This window comes from Strix uralensis, chromosome 4 (genome assembly GCF_047716275.1).
Source record: "Strix uralensis isolate ZFMK-TIS-50842 chromosome 4, bStrUra1, whole genome shotgun sequence".
NCBI classification, from domain to species: Eukaryota; Metazoa; Chordata; class Aves; order Strigiformes; family Strigidae; genus Strix; species Strix uralensis.
The window spans coordinates 123,076,154-123,099,193 of record NC_133975.1 but is presented as its reverse complement, the minus strand read 5'-3'; the positions used below and the strand labels follow the sequence as shown (position 1 = coordinate 123,099,193).

The following is a 23,040-nucleotide window of genomic DNA, read 5'->3' as shown; positions in this document are numbered from 1 at the left end:
TTTGCCCTTCATCCTGTGAAGCAAGGAAGATAGATACAAAAAAGGGTGAATAGAAGAACAATTCAATAGACTGGAACTCTTTAGCATGAAAACAGATGACTGATTGACGTCTACCTACCCGCATTACCTTATATAAAACAAAAAAAAACCCCATATGTGTCAATTGGGAGATGTTTTTAATTGAATAAAACGTTGTGGTTTGAGTAATGTGATATCTTTCATAAACAGTTGACTATGGAGATTAAAAAAAATTATTCAATGTAAAGTCGAGCCAACAGAAATCATGGCTGAAATCGTTTTAAATGTTCCATATGTGTGGGTGAAGTGCAGCTATGTACTGTTATGAGGAAAATAAAAATGCAGAATCAGGCAGGATGCTAAGAGAAGTTCAGTGAGTTTTCAAAGTTTATGTCTACGGCCAATATGATTTTATAAGGCAAATTATCTATTACACATCCCTACAACTTGGCCTTTAGTCATTGAGAGTCCTTTTAGTTTATGTTTTTTGCCCTCCTTTCACTTTCTTCCCCTCTAAAGAGGAGAAAAAGTGACATCTGAAAAGTTTGGTTGAGGAGACAGCACCTGGGATGCTGGAAGACAGTCCTGTGGTAGAGTAGATTTGATGGGCAAGGCAACACTCTGGGAAGAGATGCTCTACTGAGGTTTCTGGACCTTGCCAGTCACAGTGAAAGTCTCCTGGAAGTGCTTGGAAAAGAAGAACAAGCTCTCCTCTAAAGGAACAATATAGGACCCTGCCCAAGCTTCACTAGGTACGCTAGGAAAAAGACAAAGTTTATGAGCAAATGGTTTAGCCTATGATCATTGGCTGGAAATTAAACTTGAAAGGTTACAAGAGAGACAGTGGCTTTTGGAAAATGATGTCCTGTAAAATCTTAGAAGTTGAGGTTAATTAGAGCTACATCTTCCTTTGGAAATGTGTCATTTGTATGTTTATTCTAGGACTAAAACCAAGGCTAAATTTGGCTTTTGGTGGATGTTTGTGAACAGTGATGAATAGCTTATATATTTGTTTTAAAACATCTCCAGGATTACAGTTTAGAAATGGAAATGGAGAAAAGAGGCAGACTTTACCAGAATAAATAAGACCCTGCAGTCTAATTTGTCATTTGAATAAATAATATTAATTACACAGTGTCTTGGAATTTTGCATGCTGGGTTTTGATAGGGTTAGTCCCCAAATTATATCCTACACTGGAGAAGTTATCACTAGATTGAAGACCCTGAGTCAAATCAGCAAAGCATCACTCCTTGTAACACATTTTTGTTAATAATTTCTGTTGCAAAGGCAAACAAAGCAATACAATTGCAGCCTGACAGGGCAAAGAAAGGCAATGCAAACAGCACCCACGCTGTCCATTAAGCACAAACCCGATCAGGGAGACAGGAGGTTTCTACCTGCCAGATAATTCTTCTCCCAGTGGTCAGGAATTAACACAACAACCAAATGCAGGGAGTTTTCTTTTCATTCATTCAGACAGCTTCTCATTCAATGCTCTCAGCTTTCAGGAATCCCATTCCTCCCTGCTTAATTATCCCCCCGGCGCTGAGCACTGGCTATTCTATGGAGTAAGTAATCCCGTTGCTGTCTGGGCAGCTAACACCTCTCTTGCAATGCCTGGGTCACTAGGGGACTGCTTCTTTAGAACTAGTGCCTTCTCTTGATTTATTTTTTTTTTAAATATTGATAACCTGAAAGCCTGAATCACTTTAACAAAACAAAACGTGAGGCTGCTTTGGTTTGAAGATGCTCTTCTGGTGTACTGGAGGGAGCAGATGGCAATTCATGCGAGGGAGAGCACCCTTGCCCAGGTAGCCCTCAGAGAGCAAAGAGAAAGTGAATTAGGGAATCCTAATTGTAAAGCACCATCAAATATCCTCTGGAGTGGACCTGTTTTATGCTCCCACATCTCTGAGACCTTTCCCGTCTCCATACTGGAGGTTTGCAGCAGCGGGGTGATGATGCTGATTGCTGGCATATGCTGGGAGACTGACAGCCAAGCTCTGCAAGTGGAGCTGGCAGCATCCTCACTGCTCCAGGGTGATGAGAATGGAGGCCTTGTCATGGGATAATAAAATATTAACGTGTTTGGGAAACATGTATTTCCTTCACACGTGGGTACTGTGGGTCAGAGCTTGTTCTCAGTGACTGTGGTGCAAATCCCAAATAGCTGCTTTAACGTCGGGATATGTCTGTATATGTGTGTGAGACTGTTTTTATACCAGTGTGAGAGGTATTAGGGAATCTGACACCTTCTATTATTTGGAATTATTTGGAAGCTGTTAGTTCAGGAGGATACTAGCATCAGCAGGCTCTAGGGATTGCTATTTATACATATATTTTAAACTGCAGTTGTAGTCAGAAAATCCGCTTTAAAAATAGCAATATGCCTTTGTTATTCCCCTGGTTGCCATATGAGATGCCGTGTGTTCCCAAGGATATGTTTGGGTTTTTTCCTCCCTAACTGCCAGCACTAGAAATTCAATCTCAGGTCTGAGAGCAAATAACATTCTTGTCTTCTCACATATCATCACCAGTAATAAAAACCTGAAGATCAAAGTGTGCCCTTGGTGACACCTCTACAACCACTTTGTCTGCAAGTGATCAGCCCTTGGTAGAAATCCTGCCAGCACTTCTGTCCTGGGTGCCTGAGAAAGGGCTGAACCTGGATTGCTCTTTGTGTTGTGTCTTCCTTGACAGCAAAAGAAAAACAAGAGTAAAACAATTACTTTCAAAATGGAAGAGATGGGGGTGTGATTACATGTAGTATTACCTCACTGTTACTAGATGTAATATTGCATCAATGTTATTCATCTGTTGAGAAGGTGCTGATTTTACATTTGTGGACAAGATGTGCACTCAATGCACCTGGCCTGACAAATGCCAAAGTCTGATGTTGCTGCTACTGCCCCTGACAAATCTCTTTTAGGTATGGTGAGTAGAGGAAACTAACTCTGAAGTCTCTAAATCATGGCTTTAAACACGAGGACTTTAAACTCCAGTGACTCTCCCTCAGGCTGCAACTCATTCTTTGTTTCTCATGCAGCTTTTCTGGCCCAAAGAGGACATACCCATGCAGAAAACAGACTAAAACACCCTGATTATACAGAGTGCTTAGAGCAGCTGATGAGCGTTTGATGCATGACATGCTCAAATTTAAGCATTTATTGAAATGGGTCCTACAGGCAGACAGGGATGTGCTTCCTACACCAAGGGTTGCAGGCCGGGCTCGAGATGCCCTGGAGCTCTGGTCCATGGTCAGAGAGCCCTGCAGCTCAAAGGGATGCACGTGCTGTGTTGTCTGCAGGTCCCAACCCTCATCTTGCTGGCACCAAAGCTGCACCCAGCCTTGGATGTAAATTTAATCTTGTTGGGAGCTAATGGAGTGAGGAATTTGACACACCTTTTCCCTCTCTGGAGATGGGAGCCATATGGCTCCCGACTCTCACAACGTTCCTCAATCTGAAGATGAATGATCATTAACATATGTTCTCTAGAGTAATTAAAAATGTGATCATAAACATAGTCTGACTCACTGGAGGTAGAATCAGTTACCAGGGGACCCACCTCCAGCAGCGGGGCAAGATCTTTGGAGAAAATTAAGGAAATGGGAATGGTTGCCAAACCCATTCCAAGTGTGAGTTAAACTGCAGGATTTTAGCCCTTTTTTTCATATTCATGCAAGATAAGTTTGATGAGATGCAGGGAAGTCTGTTTACACTTTGTCACTATGAAGAACCTGTGCAGATTGGTTTTGCTGGAGGCAGCTACCAAAAAGTGAAATCAAGCAAGTGCTAAAGAGTCAAGCATCTACCTGTGGTCCCAAATGCAGATGAAAGTGTGGCAGTTTGCATTCAGCATCAGAAAGAAGAGCACCAGGAAGAAGAAAGGAGACTTGTTTTGTGCAAACCACATCAGCTTAAAGGTCTCTCAAGAGATTTAGAATTAAAACATTTTAAATTGTTTGGATTAAGGTATTTTATGGTGTGGACAGAAACAGCTGCTGCAGCTTCAGATGGGGTGGGGTAACTCACTGAGCCAGAAGGAACTCTGTTACGTATCCGAGCCTCAAGAAATTCTGATTGCTGAGCTACAGTGAAATTTGAGGGATATTTGAGAATTTCCCTGGAAAGTACCTGAGGACTGGATAGCTCTGGAGACAGAGAAGCAATCTCTAAGGCTGGAAGAGAGGTTTTATGTGTCTTTTACAAGAGCTGTATTTCACAGACTACCAGCAACATAGCAAAAGACACAATATTTCCTTAGGGAAGTTCATGTAACCCACCCTGGAAAGCTCTGCGAAAAAGTAATAAGATTGCTGTTTCCCATCTCTCCTGAGAGAAATAAGTGACCGGGCATGAAAGCACTCACAGAGGGAGAGCTTTTCCAAATGAGAAACCTCCAGAGATGCTCCAAAATGAAAAGCCTGGAGTCCCACCACTTACATTGGGTTGTGCCTCACACATCCTCACCGTTTCAAAGAACTCTCCCAAAATTAAAAGCAGACTGATGTCTGGCTTTGGAGTTTTGCACTGTTTCCTTCTGTTGCTTTTTTTTTCTTCTGTCCTGTGAGGCAGCGTTTCATGACATGCTACTGCTTTGCCCTGCCCTTGGCACAGAAAGCTGAGTCTCACTGACAACCCATTGCAGGGAGAGCGGCTCCCCCAGGGCTGGCGGGTCTGGGGTGAACCCTAAGGCCACGAGATGCATCACAGCCTGTCAGTGCTACCAAAGAAGGAAGGATTTGACATTTTGTCCTGTGGACATGAGTGATATGGCCGCTCTCAGAGCCAGGAATAGCAGTACCCCTAGAAAGGGTAATCCAGGTCACCAGGTCATGCCTGGGGAAGGCAGCTTGCCCACTTCTGGAGAGCACTAAAAGCTAATTCCTGTAATTTGTGAGAGTCGTGGCCAGTTTGCCCAAGCATATTTTTTCCATTCTTCCATCAATATTTATTTTAAAATTGCATTGTGTTTGACTCCTCAGTGCTATGGCGGTATGTCCCATCCATTCAACCTGAAAAAAAGTAAACCCAACTCCTTCCACTGAATTTTGGCCTTCTATTTTTTGGGACCATGTTGCCAACAACTTTGAGATCTTGAAGTTCTGGTAGCCAATAAAAAAAAAACATGAAAAGAAAAAAATAATGGTTTATATCAAAGAATTAATTTTAGGAAACTAAACTATGAAAGGCTAATCTGAATGCCACTGAAGTTGGTGGGGAAACTAATAATATCAAGTGTAGAAGGATTTCACCTCAGGAAATAAAACATTGATAAGTGTACAGGGAATTTTCAAGGTTTCAAGATGAAAATTTCCAGTCGATGTTCATGAATATTACCAAAAAGATATTCTTTAAGTGATTAAAGGCTCTTCTTTCTTGGGAAATTCTAGACAAGGTGTGTTGACATCTCTGAATTAATGATACATTAATGGGAAAAAAAAAAAAAAAAAGAAGAAAGGAACAAACTCTTAAAACTAGGTTAATATCAGTAAAAAAACCCCCCAACAAATTCCAAACATATCCATTTGAATTCAATGTTTGGTCTGATGGTGTCTGCTACTTTAGGTTATTCTCTGCATTTTTTGGAGAGCGGAAGGTTTTTTTAAATAGCTTTTCTACAGAATTTCCCGACATATCATAGGTCAAAAGGCAAACAGAATAAAAGGCAAATTTTAAATAAATCATTTATCGCAAATACTTTGCTTAGTGAATGATGAACCAGAATAATAGAACAGATTTAGATCTTCTGCCCCTGTAGGTCATGATATATTACTGTCTGCAGGTCCTTTCCCATTCTTCACCCATTCACGTCTCCATAAAATGTCTTGAAAAGAAAGTGAGTAATAGCCCAAGTCCTGATGTCCAGACACTGTCAAATGGGTGGAGAAAAATATGCGACAAATGTAAATGTAAACTCCACACTGCTATGTAATAGTAGGGCATAATTTGCATAAATATTGTTTGCAAAGAGCAATTAGCACTTCATTTACATTCAGTGAAGTAGCAATTTGCACATTTTCAGGAAACAATTTCTTTACCCATATGTGCAAATTTTGTGCACCGCAATTGACACGCTAATAAAAAGATGTTAATAGACCAATTTTTTTTTACTTTATATCACAGTGTACTGAAATATTGATTCACTCTCCTGAAATATTGATTTGGTGGGCTATTTGTAAAACCAGAAAAATGCAGATTTGAATTTTTAAAACTTGCTTTTTTTTAAAAAAAATCAGAATTAATTTCAGATGTCTGCAGCCTTCATGCTCTTTAAGTGGTATTTTAATGGGTATTTTTGTCAGAGAAATATAATAAACATTATTAAAAAACATTAGCAAATTCAGTCTCCTAATCTGCAATAACAATGAGTATATTTGCATATTGCAGTATAAAAATAATACAGTCCATTTTCTAGTGTCAATATAGCACTCAATTCTCCATTAAATGCTAATAAAAATATTTCACATTTATATAGCATTTTTTTTCAGAATGCAGAAACTTCCTAATTAAGAGACAAATTTTATGCTTGTTGGGGGTACAGAGCATTTTCTTAAACAACAAGAATTTATATGGGAGTTGGTCAGGAAAAGAATAGACCTGTGAGTTCAGCCAGCTATTGTCAATGGATGTTTCTGTGCTTTGCAGCAGAAGAATTAAGTGAATTTTTTAGACCTCCTTCAGCACTGTCACTAATGTTTATTCTGTTTGGTGTGTTTCCTTCACTATTTTGTCATTTCTACCATGACGTGCATTTGGGGAGAGTTAGGGATGGGAGATCACACAGAAGTTGGGCTGTACTGTGGTTAGTAGCTATTGAAGAGAAATCTTTCAGGTAAAACTATTGTTTTTTGGAGTGTTACATTTTTCCATTCTCAATCTGAGTTTCCTAGAAGGGGTTGTTTGTGGAGATTGTTCAGTTGCCCGTGCTGAAGAGGGGTAGGCATTAGGATGGAGCAGCAGAGAAGGATGCAGACAGACATGAACTCCCCTGCCAAGCAGACAGTCTGCCATGAACTCCCCTGCCCCTGGACACAGTCTGCCATGGAACACGCAAGCCATGGAACAACGTATTCTGGCTAGTAGGTCCTGCATCTCTTAGCAGGAGACTCTCAAATGAACATATTAGCTAAATTTGTCCCAGTTATGGCAAGCTCAGAGTACAGACACAGTCAAATGGGTCAGTCTGTTACTGTCTGTGTAGAGACAGTGTTAGTGGGACATCCAAACATCAGAAGACACCTCTGAAAATTTTGCTCATACTGTGCATTTTAATAAAAGGCATTATTTATCAATCGCTGATCCATCACAAGGGAAATGAATACCAAATATGACAACAAACAGCAAAAACCCCACCAAATCCCCTTTTTACATGCTTATTAAAGTAATTGTTGCAATAATGAGCTTGTATTCCTTGTCTTTTCATCTGTGCCACAAGATATAGTATCACTATGGTTGCACCCAGGAGTGTGACATTCAGATCTGCTCTGATGCCTTATTATTGCTGTTGTTGTCTTTTTACTTTGCAAATCACAGAACTATATTTCATCTCCTATGTCAAGTATTCAAAGCTTTGCTTTGATCAGTGAAAATGCATGTGCCCCTGACACAAGGTGGGACCACTGTTTGAAACTACAAACTGTTAATTTTGAGCTCACATGTGAAACTCTGATTTACTAATCATTATTTTATTCTATTTTTATTTACCCTTTTTTTTTCTTCTTTTTTTTTTTCCCCCTAGAACCTTGAGGCCCTTGGCAATAATGATGCACAATACAGCTGCATCTCAGCTATACAATAACTTCTGGGACCTCTGGATTTACCTAAGCAGTGGACATTATCCTCCCTGTGCAGACCTTTAAATACAAAGTCCACCACACAATTTTATAACTGATCCTTGAAGGTTACAAACAAATAATACCCTAATGAGAAGGCAAATAAATAGTTGAACCTTTAATGTTTCTAAAGCCTCAGCAGGACTACTACATACTGCAAACACCTTGTAACATTACAAGAGAGGCTAATGCAATAATGACATGCTAAAGCAATAATGACATGAGATATTTGGGAGTCATCTGACCTTCAGAAAGCCCATGGATTAATTGCGTTCAAAACAAAATAGATCTATCGAATTTTCTGTTGATTACCAATAACTAAATCCAGTGACAGCAACTGATGCATACCTGACATCCATGCACTGTAGCCAGCCAGTGTGGGTTAGCTGGCAGGTACTTTTGGCTTGGACTGAAATATGGAAATGGAGTTCTGCAAAACCACCTGGTTTATACGGTTTCATCTGCTGGGTTGAAAACTGCACCAAGACAGGAATATGATGATCTGGGGCTCTTTTTTTTTATTTTTTTCCACTTCTTTCTCAGTTGCCTTGAGAGATGATGTACCAGGTCAGACCTCCTGCTAGCTGTAACTAGGTTAGTACCAGCGCTGTCAGCTGAGGAGCTGAGCTGAGGAGCATTTGTCCTTATCTCACATATGAGCAATGTTACTAATGAGGCCACAATACACTCTGGAGATATATGAGGGCCATAGTCACCTCATTTCCCTCTAAGTCTTTATGTCTCATGTTTTACTGGGACTGGCTCTCAGCTTTCACAGCTACCTGCCCAATGTGAATTTTTGTGGTGGGACTTTATTTGGGTTGACAGTCTTTACGATGCTGAGTGTGGGCTGGGACATGATTGTATGATAAAGAAGTCACAAACCCCTTGTACTTCACCCTTAATCTATGGCTCCAGAAGCAGTTTAAGTCCACTTTCCCCCATTACAGCTGCATTGTTTCGTCCACAGACAGCAGCAAAACCCCTTCTTAATGTTTTGGGTTCTTTTTTGCTCACTGCCTCATCAGAGGTAAACAGTCACCATGAATCTCCTCCTGTCTCCAGGAGTTAAGGATGCGTCTCTCTGTCCTGATTTATTCACTTTTAAGACAGAGTTTAATTTTGCAAACTGGTTGTCTCCTCAGTCTTTGCATTTATTTTTGGCAGGAGCAGTTGCCTGCGGCAGGAGCACTGAAGACTAGCTCAGTGTTAATAGTTGTCAGGGAAAATGAAGAGGCTATTTCTCACATCAGACTTTCACCCTGCATGACAAATGCTAGTTTGAGCAGATTAAAAATCAATGCATGGTACAATATGTCACACATAAAGCAACTACATGCTATTAATTGTCATGCTACCCATTAGTTGCTCTTAGTATATATGTCTATGTGAGTGGAACAGAAACTGGTGAAGATAGGTGGGTCAGAATCTTCTTTGGTGTAAAGTAGTGCAGCAGCATTGGAACTAATAGAGATATGCTGATTTATAACACCCAGTTACTTGGACAAGGGTTTGAGATGCTTTTTTTCCTAAAATGTTATTCAACTTGTGTTTAATTAGAAAGAACAGCAGAAATACTCTGTGATACACCTCCCCCTGCAACCTAAAACCTTTTTAATCACACTGGTAACTCATTTAAAAGCACATGATGTAGTTTACAGAAGGGATTTTTTTTTTTTTTTTTTTTGCTTCTTTTCAGCTCTCTTTGTGGTGGATCATTGATTACTGACCTTGAGAATTTCCCAGGAAAATGACCTCATCTTAAGCTACAAATTAGTTAGTGGCTGTACATAAAGATGATTTTACAAAGAAAATGAAAAAAAACCAACAAAGGCTGAAGTTCTTTTTCAAAGCCATATTAGGGCTAGGAAATATTTGAGTGATTTTCAGGAAAAAAAACCTGAGCATGATTTTCAGAAGGCTCAGAGTTGGAGCGGCAGCGTTACGAGTGCTGGGTACCACCTACACCCGGCTCTGGGCACCAGACTGACTTCTGTGAAGTGTCAATGATCAGTAAAGTCAGTTTTGTCCTGAGGATAAAACAGTTCAGAGGTCATCCCCAAAATTGCTGATACATATCTACATGTCATAAGAACTACCACGGTTAAACACACCCTCCCTCCTGCAAGAGGTAGAAACAGAGAAGAGGACGTGGACAACACCAGGACTTTGCTGTTATGTGGCTGGTGATGCCACAACCTTGCCTGCAGGTTCTGCTTGGTACCTCTCATGGTACAGAGCTGGCAGGGGCGGTAGAAAGAGGCACAGGATAGACATTTTCTCAAGGGAAATAGTGTCTCCCAGTAACTGTCCAGCAGAAAAAAGCAGTTGAAATAGAGCAGAGCACTGCAACAAACTTTGTTATATGCATGCAAGGGGCTTTTGGATGCTGGAGGTCTGTAAGTACAGAAAGCACAAACTCTGAAGTGCAGAGCTGCAAGCAGATCCAGTGCTGTTCAGATGCACAAGACCACAGTGCCTTCTTGACTTCTGAATCTGGTGATATTGAAGTCTTTGGCAGTCACAGATTAAGCTGCAGATGTAAGATATTGATGTAATATGTAATGACCCCATTTAATCTAAAGTGGGGCAGAGTTACATTTATCCTCAGGCTAGGTTTTGATTGCTTGGACTCCATGGGTTCTTAATTTGATGATCTCTCTTCTGTCATCTTTTTTCCTCCCTTCATTTCTTTTATTCTTTTAACCAGTCTCCAACTCTTCCATGTTTTTCTAACATCTTTTTGGTGCCAGAAGAAAATATGCATTCACTCCTGAAACTTGTTTTTTGATGCACTCTTCACCTGTGCAGAATATGGGATCAGAGCCTTGCTAGAGTTTGTCCTACTCTTGTCATTACTTCTGTCCTCCTTGAAAGAGGACAGGAGGGGCAGGTGAGAAAATAATATGCTATTTTGGGACCGTGCCTCTACTAGATGATATAGCTCTCACAGGCTAAAAGGTGCTGTGTGGAGTCTGACATGCACTAGTCACCCAGAGCTTAGGGGTAATGATGCTCTGAAAAGCTCAAGCATTCTTTGTGGGGTTTTTTGTGGGTTTTTTTGTTTGTTTTTTTTTGTTTTGTTTTGTTTTAAATTTATATATTAGCCACATTCTGGCCTTGTTCAGTTCAGAATGGTTTGAATATATCTGTTTTTCTTTGGGTATCAAAATACAGAGGTTACTCTATTTGGACATATTAATGACATTCAGTTGCTTCCTGATAACTGCTGCATTATTGTCTGTCAGCACGGCATGTTCTCTGCCCATAACTTCCTTGCAGACAAGACAGCTTTCCTAGCAATATGGAGATACTTTAAAAAACAATGCTTGCAAAAAAAAAAAAAGGCAAAATGTCAAGACGTTCCCAGATGAGATGCCCTGAGAGATTCATGATGCAGTGGTAGCTGTGAAGAGATGCAGATGTGACAGGTGGCTGACAGTTAGGTACTTTGTCTATAATCTCTCTGAACTAGTGGCAGACACCTTCGTAAAGATAGTGATTATCATGAGAAACCTCTCCAAAAAGTGGTATTTGCAGTAACTATCATCGGATGATATGTGGGATGCCTGCATCCTTTCTATTAGTTTCAGAGGACAAATACCATAGGTCAAGACTTGTGGAATAATAATAATGGATTAATATAATAATAAAACAGACCAGAGAGTCTGAATAAAATAAACTCCAGAGCCTGGGGCAAACTGAATTTGCTAAACAGATGAGGCAGCCGTTTGAACTCAAGTAAATCAGGGAGAAGTTGCCTTTGGGTGACTGAAGGGCTGGTTCAAAAGCAGCCATTTGGACTGTTTTTCTCTGCCTAGAATACAGACATATTGCACCACAATCATCCTTGTGCAGAGATACTGCTGTGACTCTGTGCTTCCTCTCCAGAAATAAACAGCACATTACTGGTATCAAGATGGTAGCCACCTTCTAGACATGAAGCCATTATTTTTCTCGGACCACAGAAATTATATATCAAAGGTAAAATATATATATATATATAAAGTTGCTCACAAAAATGTTTTTGCCTGAATAATTATTTCCTCAGCAAATTTTCCCATAATAAAACATGTCCTAATGAGCTATCAGGAGGAGACGAAATTCATCACTTACCTCACAAATACCAACTTGAGAGCACTGCTCATGTCAGATGACATTATTAATGACTTGAGAGGGAGTGTGGAGCAGAACAGCCAAAACCACAGTCCCCATCAGTCATTCCACATCAGTCCAACTCATACAGTGTTACCTGATCTACAGAGTATTAACCAGGAGGCTAGAAGGAGATATTGGGCTGAAGGGAATACAGGCAAATATGGTACGTCTAATCTTGATTTATCCAGGCTGGTTTTCTGCTTATCACTGAGGTGCAATGGCAGTTGATTGTGCAGCCTGTTTTATTTTGGGGGCTTTTTTTCCCAGAAAAATAGAATTCACAAACTTTTGACTTCACCCACCCTGATGCGGAGCAAGCCATCTCCAATCCCATGTCAGCACATGGTCCTCCTGGGGTTTCTTCCCTGCAGGAGATGGGAGTTCAATTCCTGTGCAGAAATCTTGGGTGGGTGCCCTGGAGCAGGCAAGCCTCTCCTGAGCTGCAGGCAGGAGGTCTGGGATGTCATGTTCAAGATGTTGTTGGCCATGGAGGGGCTGCAGTAGAAAGAAATGGCACCACCAGAGCTGGGGTAATATGCAGCCTCCTTGGTACAGGCCCATCTCTCTCTGTGCTGAGCAGTTGCAAACAGTACCGCACTGGCTTCCTCCACAGTGCAAAAGGGACAAAATGCTGACCACATGTCTGCTCCAGCAGTAACCCCCTCCTAAAGACATTTAGAGAAGCTAAGGCATGGGGGGATGCTTTGGAGGAACAGCTCTCCCTACTTGGATGGGAAAACTGAGACAGCAAGCAAGTACTGTCAGCTGTTGTAACGAGAACCTGAAATGGCCATAGTGGGTCAGACCAAAGGATCATCTCACTGGGGATCCCATCTCCAAGGACAGCCAGTAGCAGATGCTTGGTTTAAGGAAGAATGGAGGATTCTGGCAAATGCAGAGTGATCATTTTGTGCCTCTACTTTCCCAGCAACCTGCTGTTCAGGAACTTCCTGAGCAGAAGGTTACTTCCCCAGCTATGTGTTTAACAGTCCTTGATAGGCTTTTTTTCCATAAGTTTCTCTAATCTCTTTTGAACTGGCATTTATTTTTGGCCTCTGCAGTGTCCTGTGATGAGTGCCACAGAACAATTATGTGCTGTGTCAAATATGTGCAACTTTCCCTCTGTTTTAAAATTTCTGCCTGACCTGTATATTTAATGTCTTCATTCCCTGTGATATGAGAAAGAATGAATAATCATTCACCTTGCTTTTCTCCCTCAGTTTCACTATGTTAAGGAAACTAAGCCTATTTAAGTCATCTTTGTAAAACAACATCAAATTCACTCCACTAAAACAGCTGTATATTTCAGAGACCAAGTTCCAGCCTAGTGTAATTTTATTTTTTTTTTAGGATTTACATGAGAGAAGAGCATAATAAATACAGGCAGCTGCCAAATGAGTGATGGTTGACAGGTTTGATTTCTACCTCTTTGATCACTCCAGTGTGTGGTCACTCCCTCTGACCAAGTACTGCAATTCAGTAGATGTCAGTGTCTTACATGCAGTTGTTTCACATGTCTGTAATCATTTCCAAATGCCTAAGTGTATTTTCTGAAATTCTTCGATAAACTCTCGCTTGAGTGTTTATCAGCAAAGACAACTTTATATGCTCTATAAGTGACCCTCACGTTTGACCTCTGCAATAACCCTCCTGCAACAGAGCCCTGTGGTTGCTGGTGGTAAGATCTGAGCATTGGGCTTGCCCAAGGCAAAACGCCTTTGGCATCTGCTGGCCCCTTCTGTGGACTCCAGTGTAAGGAATAACTGAGCTTTTATGTTGGTGTTGACCTCCCAAGTTAACTTCAGAAAACATTATCTAGCATATCTGATGTGTCAGGTTTCAAAGAAGAGAGTTTTCCAGCTAAATCCAGGTCTGATTTACTTCCAGATAAAGGGCAGAACCCTTTGGGAATCCAGCACTCCTTGGAAGCAAGGTTAAGAGCAATAAACTTTCCTCCTTACTACCAGACTGAAATATCAGCGAAATCTTTTCTGTTAGGAGTGCACGTCTATCCCCACAGGGTCAGGTCAGTGGTCTATAAATCATCTTGGAAAACTGAAATATAATTTTTGATGATCAGAGTTCGGTAAGGTTCAGAAAAAGTGGCCTGACAATTTTCATATATACTGACGAAAGTTTTTATTCAAGAAGCAGGTTCTGCACAAAAATTACTTCCCTGTATGGATAGAACAAGATTATCACAAGATAATATGAATTACAAATGATTTACAATGAAGCTGAATTAATGTCTTCTCTGAGAATCCCCCTAGCACCTGCCTCAGGACTGTATCTGTAACCTCTTAGCCTAGAAAAAATTGTTTTATTGCCCAATGGAAACACAATCTTGAAATCCCATGTGCAGTGTATTCGGGATCCCAGTCCCTCATCTAGTCCTCTAAAAACTACCTGGGAAATGGCACAGTGCCTGAAATGAGTGGAAACAGCCCTGGGATTAAGAAGCGATCTGAGACCTGCAGTTGATCTCAGACTGGATATAGCTGGGAAATTGGATTAGGAAATGACTTTACCTGGAACGGGAGATGAATTGCAGTGTCTTGGAAAGAGGATTCATGTTTAGATGGAAAAATGAAACTGGGATTGAGCCGAAACTCTAATTTAGGGTCAGTTTAATTTGGATTTTTTGTGCTGAGGGGGGGAACTGAGCACAAGTCACATTCCTGTCTCTGATGCCTTTTGCTTTATTGCATCCCAGCCAGGTAGTTTTGGGCCCTAGAGCTGAGGGGATGCTCTGATGTCTTTCCAAGAGTGGACAGGGGGCTGGTCCCTGGCAGTGCAGAGCAGGGTGGATGCTCACCCCTGGGAACTGAGGGAGCAGTGACTGTCCCTGCCATGCACATACCATTGCTGTGCTGATCCGTTCTCAGCATGATGTTCAGCTGGAGTTTAGGGTTATTTTCTCGCACCCCTACTCTGTCTGCCAGCCAGAGGACAATGCAGGTGATCCCAACCCTGGGCAGCCCCTAACTGACACCAAGGCTCAGCAAAAATTATCCCACTTCTGGTGAGCCCTTGCTGCCATTTGCAATATCTTGTTGTGGGGGTGACAAGCTGGGCTAGGAACAAAATCAGTCAGTCTGCAGGTCCAGGGGGGCTGTGCACCCTGTCCCTTATTGCCACCATCTGAGGTTAGTGGCCAGATTTCTAGAAACTGGGGTCAAAACTTGCTGGGATCCAGCAGCCAAGATGAAGCTAGTTTGGTGGTTTTTTTGTGGCAGAGGGGGGCGTGTCACAGTCATGAACACGGGTGACATCAGTGTTTTATGTCATTAGGGGGATACCCCATTGAGAGCCAGTGGTACCCAGCCCTGCTGGGGAGGTACGGACTGATTTAACTCCCTGGTCGCCAGGGTGTATCGGCGGCCAGATTTCCCTAAGAAGAGGGATCCCCTGCAACAGCTCTTCCTCTCCGTTCCCTTCCACGAGACCTGAAGTCATCAGTGGGGGCAGCTCTGGCTGCGAGAGAGGCAGCAGCTGTGCCCGGAGGAGGCATTGCATTGCATTGCATTGCATTGCACTGCGCATCCTCCCTCCCCACCCCCTACTGCTGCAGGCTTCCTCCCCTCATCCCCCCATCCTTCCCTGCCTCCTGCCCCGCATCCCTCCCTCCTGCATCCCTTCCTCCTGCATCCTTCCCTCCTGCATCCCTCCCTCTTGCATCTCTCCCTCCTGCCTGTCTCCCTCCCTCTCTCCCTCCCTCTCTCCCTCCCTCTGCCTGCGCAGAGACACGGACATGGCGCTCAGCAATTTCCTCTTCGCTCAGTGCATCTGCTACTTCCTGGCCTTCCTCTTCAGCTTCATCGTGGTGGTACCGCTCTCCGAGAATGGCAACGACTTCCACGGCCGGTGCCTGCTCTTCACCGAGGGCATGTGGCTCAACGCCAACCTGACGGTGGAGAGGCAGCGCTTCACCGTGCAGGAGTGGGGGCCCGAGGCTGCCTGCCGCTTCAGCATCTTCACCGGGCTCCTCTCCCTGCTGCTGGCCACAGTGCAGGCCTGGAGGACCCTCTTCTTCCTCTGCAAAGGGCACGAGGAGTAAGTATCCCTGGGGAGGGCAGGGGGTGCCCATCCCTCCTGCAGGCTGGGGCAAGTGGGAGAAGCCTGGGAGTGAAGCACTGGGCTTTGCACCATCCAGGTCATCCTAGTCCCTCGAGGGGTTTGGGATGAGGCAGTGTATTGCCTGCGTCTGTCTGCACACATGCCACGTCCAGCCCCACCTGTGTCCAGGGCCCTCTCTGGAGGATGCTCCCCTGCAGGGGTTTGGGGTGGAGGGCCGGATTCACCATTATGCACCCGCTGCCCTTTGGCAGTCTGGGAACAGCATCTGGCCAGCTCAGCTGTGGTGGGCATGGAGGGTGCTGGGGGCCGTGGGGCGATGCTGGAGGCTGGGGCTCGCAGGTGCCTCCTGACCATGGTACCACTACATGTCCCTGCAAAGGGGGGGCCTTCCCCAGATGTACACCAGGTCTATGAAAAATCTTGAAACAACGTGGTTGTGCAAGGGGGAGCAGAAGGGAGCAATTCGTGGTCCCCCTCTATTTTTTATCCTGCTTTTGTGGTGGACATGGCGACTATTGCAGGGAACAACTATTGCTTGGTTACAACATGAGAGCAGCGCTGAGTGCTCCCTGCAGCAGCTGCAGAGCTGCACTGGCAGCTGGTTACTGTGCTCAAACCAACCAAGGGGCATCAGACCCCAGCAGGTATAGTGAGAGGCTTGGTGGTCCACGGACCAGCCCGGCAGTGCTGTGCTCTCTGCTTGTCTCTCTGGTGGCCTGTCCTACCACCTTGGATAAAGCCCCTAACACAGATGACCCAGCCTGTGGGTGCTATGGGGCCAGGACCATCCAAACATCCAGCTGCACAGAGGTGGAAAGGCAGGTGCACACACTGGTGGCTGGCTAGGCTAAGAAAGATATTTTCCTATGGTTTAGGCACCATGCCAAGGGTAAATCACTCATGTCCAGGTTTATTTGGACTGGAGGTTTCTTTTGTCAGTGGCTGTTACTCACATCTGGACTTGTACAACACCCTGATGTTGGTAATACTGGGGACTGTGTAGCAGTGTTGCCTCTCTGGATCTTTCTGACCGCTCTTAACCTGCCTAATACTAAAATAAGCTATAGTAAATATTGACTAGAAACTTATTTCCATAATAAACCTTACCTTACAATTTCTAAATATGACCATGTAATTTTTAATACATTCAAATTCAACTTCCTCAAGTGATCAAATACCCATAGAGGATTAGCTGAATCTAGAAGCTTTTTTCCAGTTTTGCAGTTCAGAACTGGAAGAAACCAGCAGTAAAAAACTTGTAATAGTGAAATTTGGATCAGATGTTTGGCCTGCTTCCAAATGTGGCTATTTAGTTCAAAACTGTTGGGCAGGCCCTTGAAAATTGTCCCTTTAGGATTTGCTTTCAGGCTCCTTTGGACTGCGCGTTAGCAGTTGTATAACATTGTTCACAGTTGTTCCAGGCAAGAAAGGAAGCAGAAGGCTGCAGGGTGGTGGGGAGCAAAGGTGGAGCAAGTTGGCATGATGAGATAACCACAGAGCATCACAGAAGGGTAAGACAAGATGAGAGGGAAGCTGCTTGAAAACAGCAGTTTTCTAGTAAGAAGGAAGGTCTGTCCTGTACCAGATCTGCTGCTGTCTGTCTGAAAAGCAGGCAGGACACATGCTGTTCTGATTTCAGACAGCCATTTGTTGACGCTTCAGATGGGCATGAAAACAGCTCTGTTTAGATGGAGAGATAAATGCGAGCTCCTCACCATGAATGATAATTGCCATTTCTGATTAGAGGCAGTTGATGAAGAACCAGAACGACATCACTGCTGATCCTATGACAGTCAGGGTTAGCACCCTATGCATCCTAGCAAGGTGGCCAGTCTTCATGTGCAATGGCTTTGAATGATTGCTATCAGATAGTTAGGACTGTAAAAAATCCTTCTTAAAAGGGTCTCAGCACCCCTTGCCTCAGGGACAGACAAACTGAGCTTGAGTTGCCTGCAGGAGTAGGAAAAGCAAATGCTGGCTGCCAGCCATGCTCTGGGCCTGGGACTATTCAGCTCAGCTGAAAGGTAGAGGTACAGCTCAGATACTTCACTACTAGGATTGTAAAGCAACTTCTACTTTGAGTGTAAGCATTTATCATTACAAGGCTTCCACTCGATCTGGAACATGTAGCTTGGAATTCTGACATAAGCAAAAAAAACCAGGTGAGGCAGAGAGCCAGATTAGCACAGTTCTCTACCAGGAAGCCCTGGCCTGAGGAACCTCCAGCACACGGTGATGGTTACTGCTTGCCTGGTGCAAATCAAGTGCAACACTCAGCCCTGCTTTGCCACTGGAAGGTCCAGCTCTGGACCTTGGCACCTCTTCTGTACTGCAGGGTAGGAAGTAGAGGGAGAATGAGAGGTCCTGGGCTGGCGATGATCCACTGAATACTCCTGGGAACTGTTCCTTTTCTAGAGATGTTACTAATTCTGGTGTTAACTCTATTTTAATTTGGTGGACAACTCAAGTCTTTTCTGCCTCTCAGGCCAGCGTACCATGCTAAGGTGTACCCAGTGGGTATGGCTTTAGCAACACTTGGAATGAAATCTAGGCAAGGTGTGAAATCAAGGCAGGGAGAGTGAACAGGCAAAACTGTTCTGTACTTGCACCAACTCCCTCTGCTGTATGGGTGACCCTGGTGCTCTGCAGAGGTGAGCTGATCTAGTCCACCAAGTCCAAAGGGTAGGAGTAGGATTCATCTCAACATTCATCATTCATCAGGTGTCCTGGCATCCAGCTCCCACTAGAGACTGTAAGAGAATTTCTGGAAGGTGATTTATTTCACTTATTTTCTATCAGTGTTGGGATGGGACAACCGTCACTTTGGAGACAGCCTAGACAGCCCCTCTAAAGCCATGTCAACCCAGAAACAGACATCTGAACCCCACTGGTAATTGTTTACCCATCTCATTTTGAAGAAGTCCTACTGAGGTTGCATATGTCTCACCATGTATAACCTGTATAAATTAAGATTGACCAGCCCAGAACCTTCTCAGGATTCAAACACTGAATCAAAAAGCCTCTTGGCTTTTCATTTAATAAGCCACTAGGGAAAAGAAATGACTGGTTTTTTGTTCTCTGGGGTGAGCAGACTCCTTTTATTCTCAGCATAATGAGTGGTACTGGCGTGAAATTAATCATATTCATCCTTACCACCTAACCTGAATAGGATGACCTGCCTCCTGGAGTTACCAGTCTTTCTCCAACCTAGAGCAGATACCCAGTTTTCAGATGATGAGACTTTCCAAGTGCCACCTAGAGCAGTTTCAAGTAGTGAAGCACTTGGCCAGATGAATGAGAAAAGAATGAGAAAGTTTTCACTAATTAGAATTAAGGGGGAGAGTTAAGCAGTGAGGTTGGAAGATGAGTAGACAATTCCTTGGCCTTATGGGACTACTGAAAGCATTCCACCCCCTACCACTCCAAACACAGCACGTGCCTAGGGCTGGCTTTCATTGGGCAGACTTAACAGGGCTGAAGTAAATTGACATTCAGCTGGCAGAAATAACATACTGACACCAAAGTCAGAGAAGTCCCAGGAGAAACTGGCCTGCTCTGCAAATTGCCCATAAAACTGAGATTCGTGTCCTATGATGGCAGTATCTTGTGTTACATTGCTTAAAATGATTATATCTATCAGTACTGTGTTGTTTTATTTTTAGTTTCCCTCTCCTAGGCAGTTTTGTCCCAATTATCACTTTAGTCATGAAATAATTTTAGCTCCAGTTACTATATAATTTGAGCTAATGACATTTATTTTAACAATGGTGATTTTCATCATTACAGCTAATGAAAGCCATGCTGTGTATGAACAATTGCTACTTAGTATTTATGATTTAAAACCCCATCCTCTTATGGTGGGAAAAAAAAATCAAAATCAGAAGCACTTGGAAATGAAGTTAATATGACTCAAAATCATAATCCATAGTTTTTCTATGTATTAGGTGTTCTTAATTAAAGCAGATGTGTTTCAAATGGAAACTGATATCTTTGTGCCCAGTGTATGCTGCTTAGAGAGACTGCTGATGTTGTGTTTCAGCTGTTTATGAGTTACATTTTTCTTCCTTTTTATTGCAGCTCTTTCTTTTATGCCTTCCTGAATCTGCTGATCAGCGCCTTTGTGGTGTTTATCACATTTATTGCTAGCACTATAGTGAGTGTAGGATTTAACATGTGGTGTGATGCAATTACTGAAAAAGGAAGCATGCCAAATAGGTTAGTATTGAAGAATACATTTTCTTCCTTTTTTTTTTTTTTTTTCATATATGCACAAATGAACAGTGCTGTTACAAACTGTAGTCATTACATGTAAGGTGAGCAAGGGGGAGAAGGCATCTGTAATGTGGAAATCTAGATTTTTTTCATCTGGAACAAAAAAAGCAAATCAAACTTTTCTTGCATTTAGTTCCCCACAAAGAAAAGTACATTTCCATGGCATTTCATGGTCTCTTTAAGAGTCATAGTCATATGCAAAAGAAATCCATCAGTTTAAAATTTTTCATTTCCAAAGGAGAGCTAGATTTGGACATGCTGTAAGAATGGGGGGAGTGTGGCCTTGTGAGCAGGACAGGGGACTGGGAGTCAGGGCTCCCGGCTTGCTGTCCTGGCTCTGCCACTGACCCGCTGTGTGACAGTGGGCAAGTCACTCATCCTGCCTGTGCCACAGTGCACCATCATCCAAGGTGCTGTGGACGCCTGAGAGCTGAAGAACGGAAAGTACTTTTTAAGTGCAAAGTACAGATGATTGATACTTTCTTACAGTGCACAAAATGTACAGCTCCTAAAATGGTCTACTGTATCCCACGATGCTTATGCTCCTTATAGGAAACATGCTAAGCTGAGATAGATTTTTTTCCTATCAAACAAATAACAATGAAGAGAGAGGAAAAGGTGACATTTTATGTCATATGATATTGAATAAACGTACTACTTAAAGCATACATTTCTGTTGCACATTGTCATATGTTGTAAAATGCCATAGTAAATGTTCTGTTTAGGGCTGCAACGATTAATCGAATTATTCGAATATTCGGTTAAAAATTCAATTACAAAAAACGTCTAATCGAATATTCGGATAAGAACCCAAGATGGCCGACAGCACTGAAAAGGAGAGAGAAGAGGCTGCAGAAATCAACCAAGAGATAGAAAGACAACCTCAAAATCCTGGAATTTTTTTCACACCAGTAAAAGTCCAAGTTATTTGTAAAATCTGTAGGCAGCCTCTATCTTACCATCAGAGTATCGTCTCCTTGCTGGAGCATCCGAAACAAAAACACCCACACAATCCCTTCTTCTGAGGCTTTTCCTGATGAAGTCAAAAGGTAACAGAGGCTCATACACTTTGTTTCGTTGAGGGGTGAAGCAATCAGCCTGGGGTGATGCCAGATGTGTATATGTGGGAGGCTTGAGGGTAGTGGGAGAAGAGGGTTTTAAGTATACTGTTTTCATAATAACTATTACAATTCCACTTACGGAAGACTGGTGTTATTACTTACATAATTATATATATATTTTTTTAAATAAAGTAATTACATGCCTTTTTTAGCCTAGTTTTAGAGAAGATTGGCAAGCAAGCTGGTTACTGCAATAACTTAAATATCTTTTGATAGAACATGCTGTTGTGACTCTCTGAAACACTTCTAAGATGTTGCTTTCTTACATAATTGGTTTGCCTGTTTGGAATCTCTGAAATAATTTTCTTTTTTCCCCTCCAAATGCCTTCCTTGGGTAGCTGTGAAGAATTACAGGATATAGATCTTGAACTGAACTTAGAAAACTCTGCTTTCTACGACCAGTTTGCTATTGCACAGGTAGGTCAGACGAGGTCATGGTTCTATTCCAGTTCATTTGCCATTTGTCCATTGATCTGGGATTGCTGGCACTGAACTACCATTCCTCTGAAATCAATGGGAATGTTTCCCCTGACTTCAGTAAGTGATGAATCAGGATGATAGTGATGGACACATTTGCATTTTAAATTCAAAATGTATAGTTTTGAATGCAGACTTGTCAAAAACTGACTCTGCACTAATCTTGTTACTCATGATGGAAAATTTATTGTTCCTCAAAAGGATGAACTCTGCAAAAGTTGCAACACTCAGGTGTCCTGGAGCTCTTAATTGCTGTTCAGAATAATGCCTGACCTGCACCAGATCATGGGCCTATTAGCTTTGCCTTCCATGAGTTTGTCTGAGATCGCCTGAGTTATATACATATCAGACCACTGAAAATATATAAAGATTACTGTCATTTAGATAGGACTGTTTTCTGATGGATTTTTGAGAATCTGACCTCTAAGGCTGTCAGACCTTTCTATTGAATGTGTTAGCTCTAAGTCAACAATCAAAGTCTGTGAACACTGGAACTTGAGAACTGTGCATTTGAGCATATACTAGTTCTGCAAGGAGAACAGCCCCATCCATGCAGGGTTGCACCCGTATACATGTTTCTTATGTTGTCCAGCATGGAAAGAGGCATTAGCTTGCCTGGGGCACTCCTTGAAGGTAACCCTGCCTCTTGGACACAAGCTGGTTTTGTGTCTTCGTTGCCAGCACTGTCATCTAGACACCCAACTCAGGCATACCTGCACGTAGGACAGAAATATGCCATAGAAGCGACTCCTTTATACAATGCTAGTCCAAGGCCAAGCTGTATTTTGTAGCAGATTTTGCCATTAGCTCCTAATTTGCCAGCTAGTGGTAGGGTAGCAGAAGTAAACCTGTTATCAGTCTATAGCTTTGTGTTCATGGGAACTAAATGTCCATGTCCACCTTGTGATCTCAGGGTGGACAGTTGGCAATCTATATGCAGGAGAAGACATTTCTCTAGCAGTGAGCCATGCCTAAATGTCCAGATCCACGCACATAGCACTTCAGTTGCAGGAGAGTTAACATATCACAGTGTAGATGGATCAGCCCAAGCTGTTGGATGAGGCTCCCCAAACCAATCC

The 23,040-nt window shown here is 42.7% G+C and overlaps 1 protein-coding gene across 2 annotated transcripts in view; it reads left to right on the top strand.

Annotated features, from left to right (window-relative positions):
• The window catches only part of TMEM179 (transmembrane protein 179), a 48,380-nt gene that overhangs the window by 14,432 nt on the left and 10,908 nt on the right, over positions 1-23,040 (top strand). Inside the window, exons 2-4 of one of the 2 annotated variants that reach the window (XM_074868946.1) lie at positions 15,828-16,067; positions 20,169-20,306; positions 21,823-21,901. In XM_074868946.1, coding sequence (XP_074725047.1) covers positions 15,901-16,067; positions 20,169-20,306; positions 21,823-21,901 — 384 coding nt within the window. In that variant the 5' untranslated portion in view covers positions 15,828-15,900. Of the gene's footprint in view, positions 1-14,987; positions 16,068-20,168; positions 20,307-21,822; positions 21,902-23,040 lie in introns of those variants that run through there. The other variant, XM_074868945.1, reaches the window with a different exon arrangement.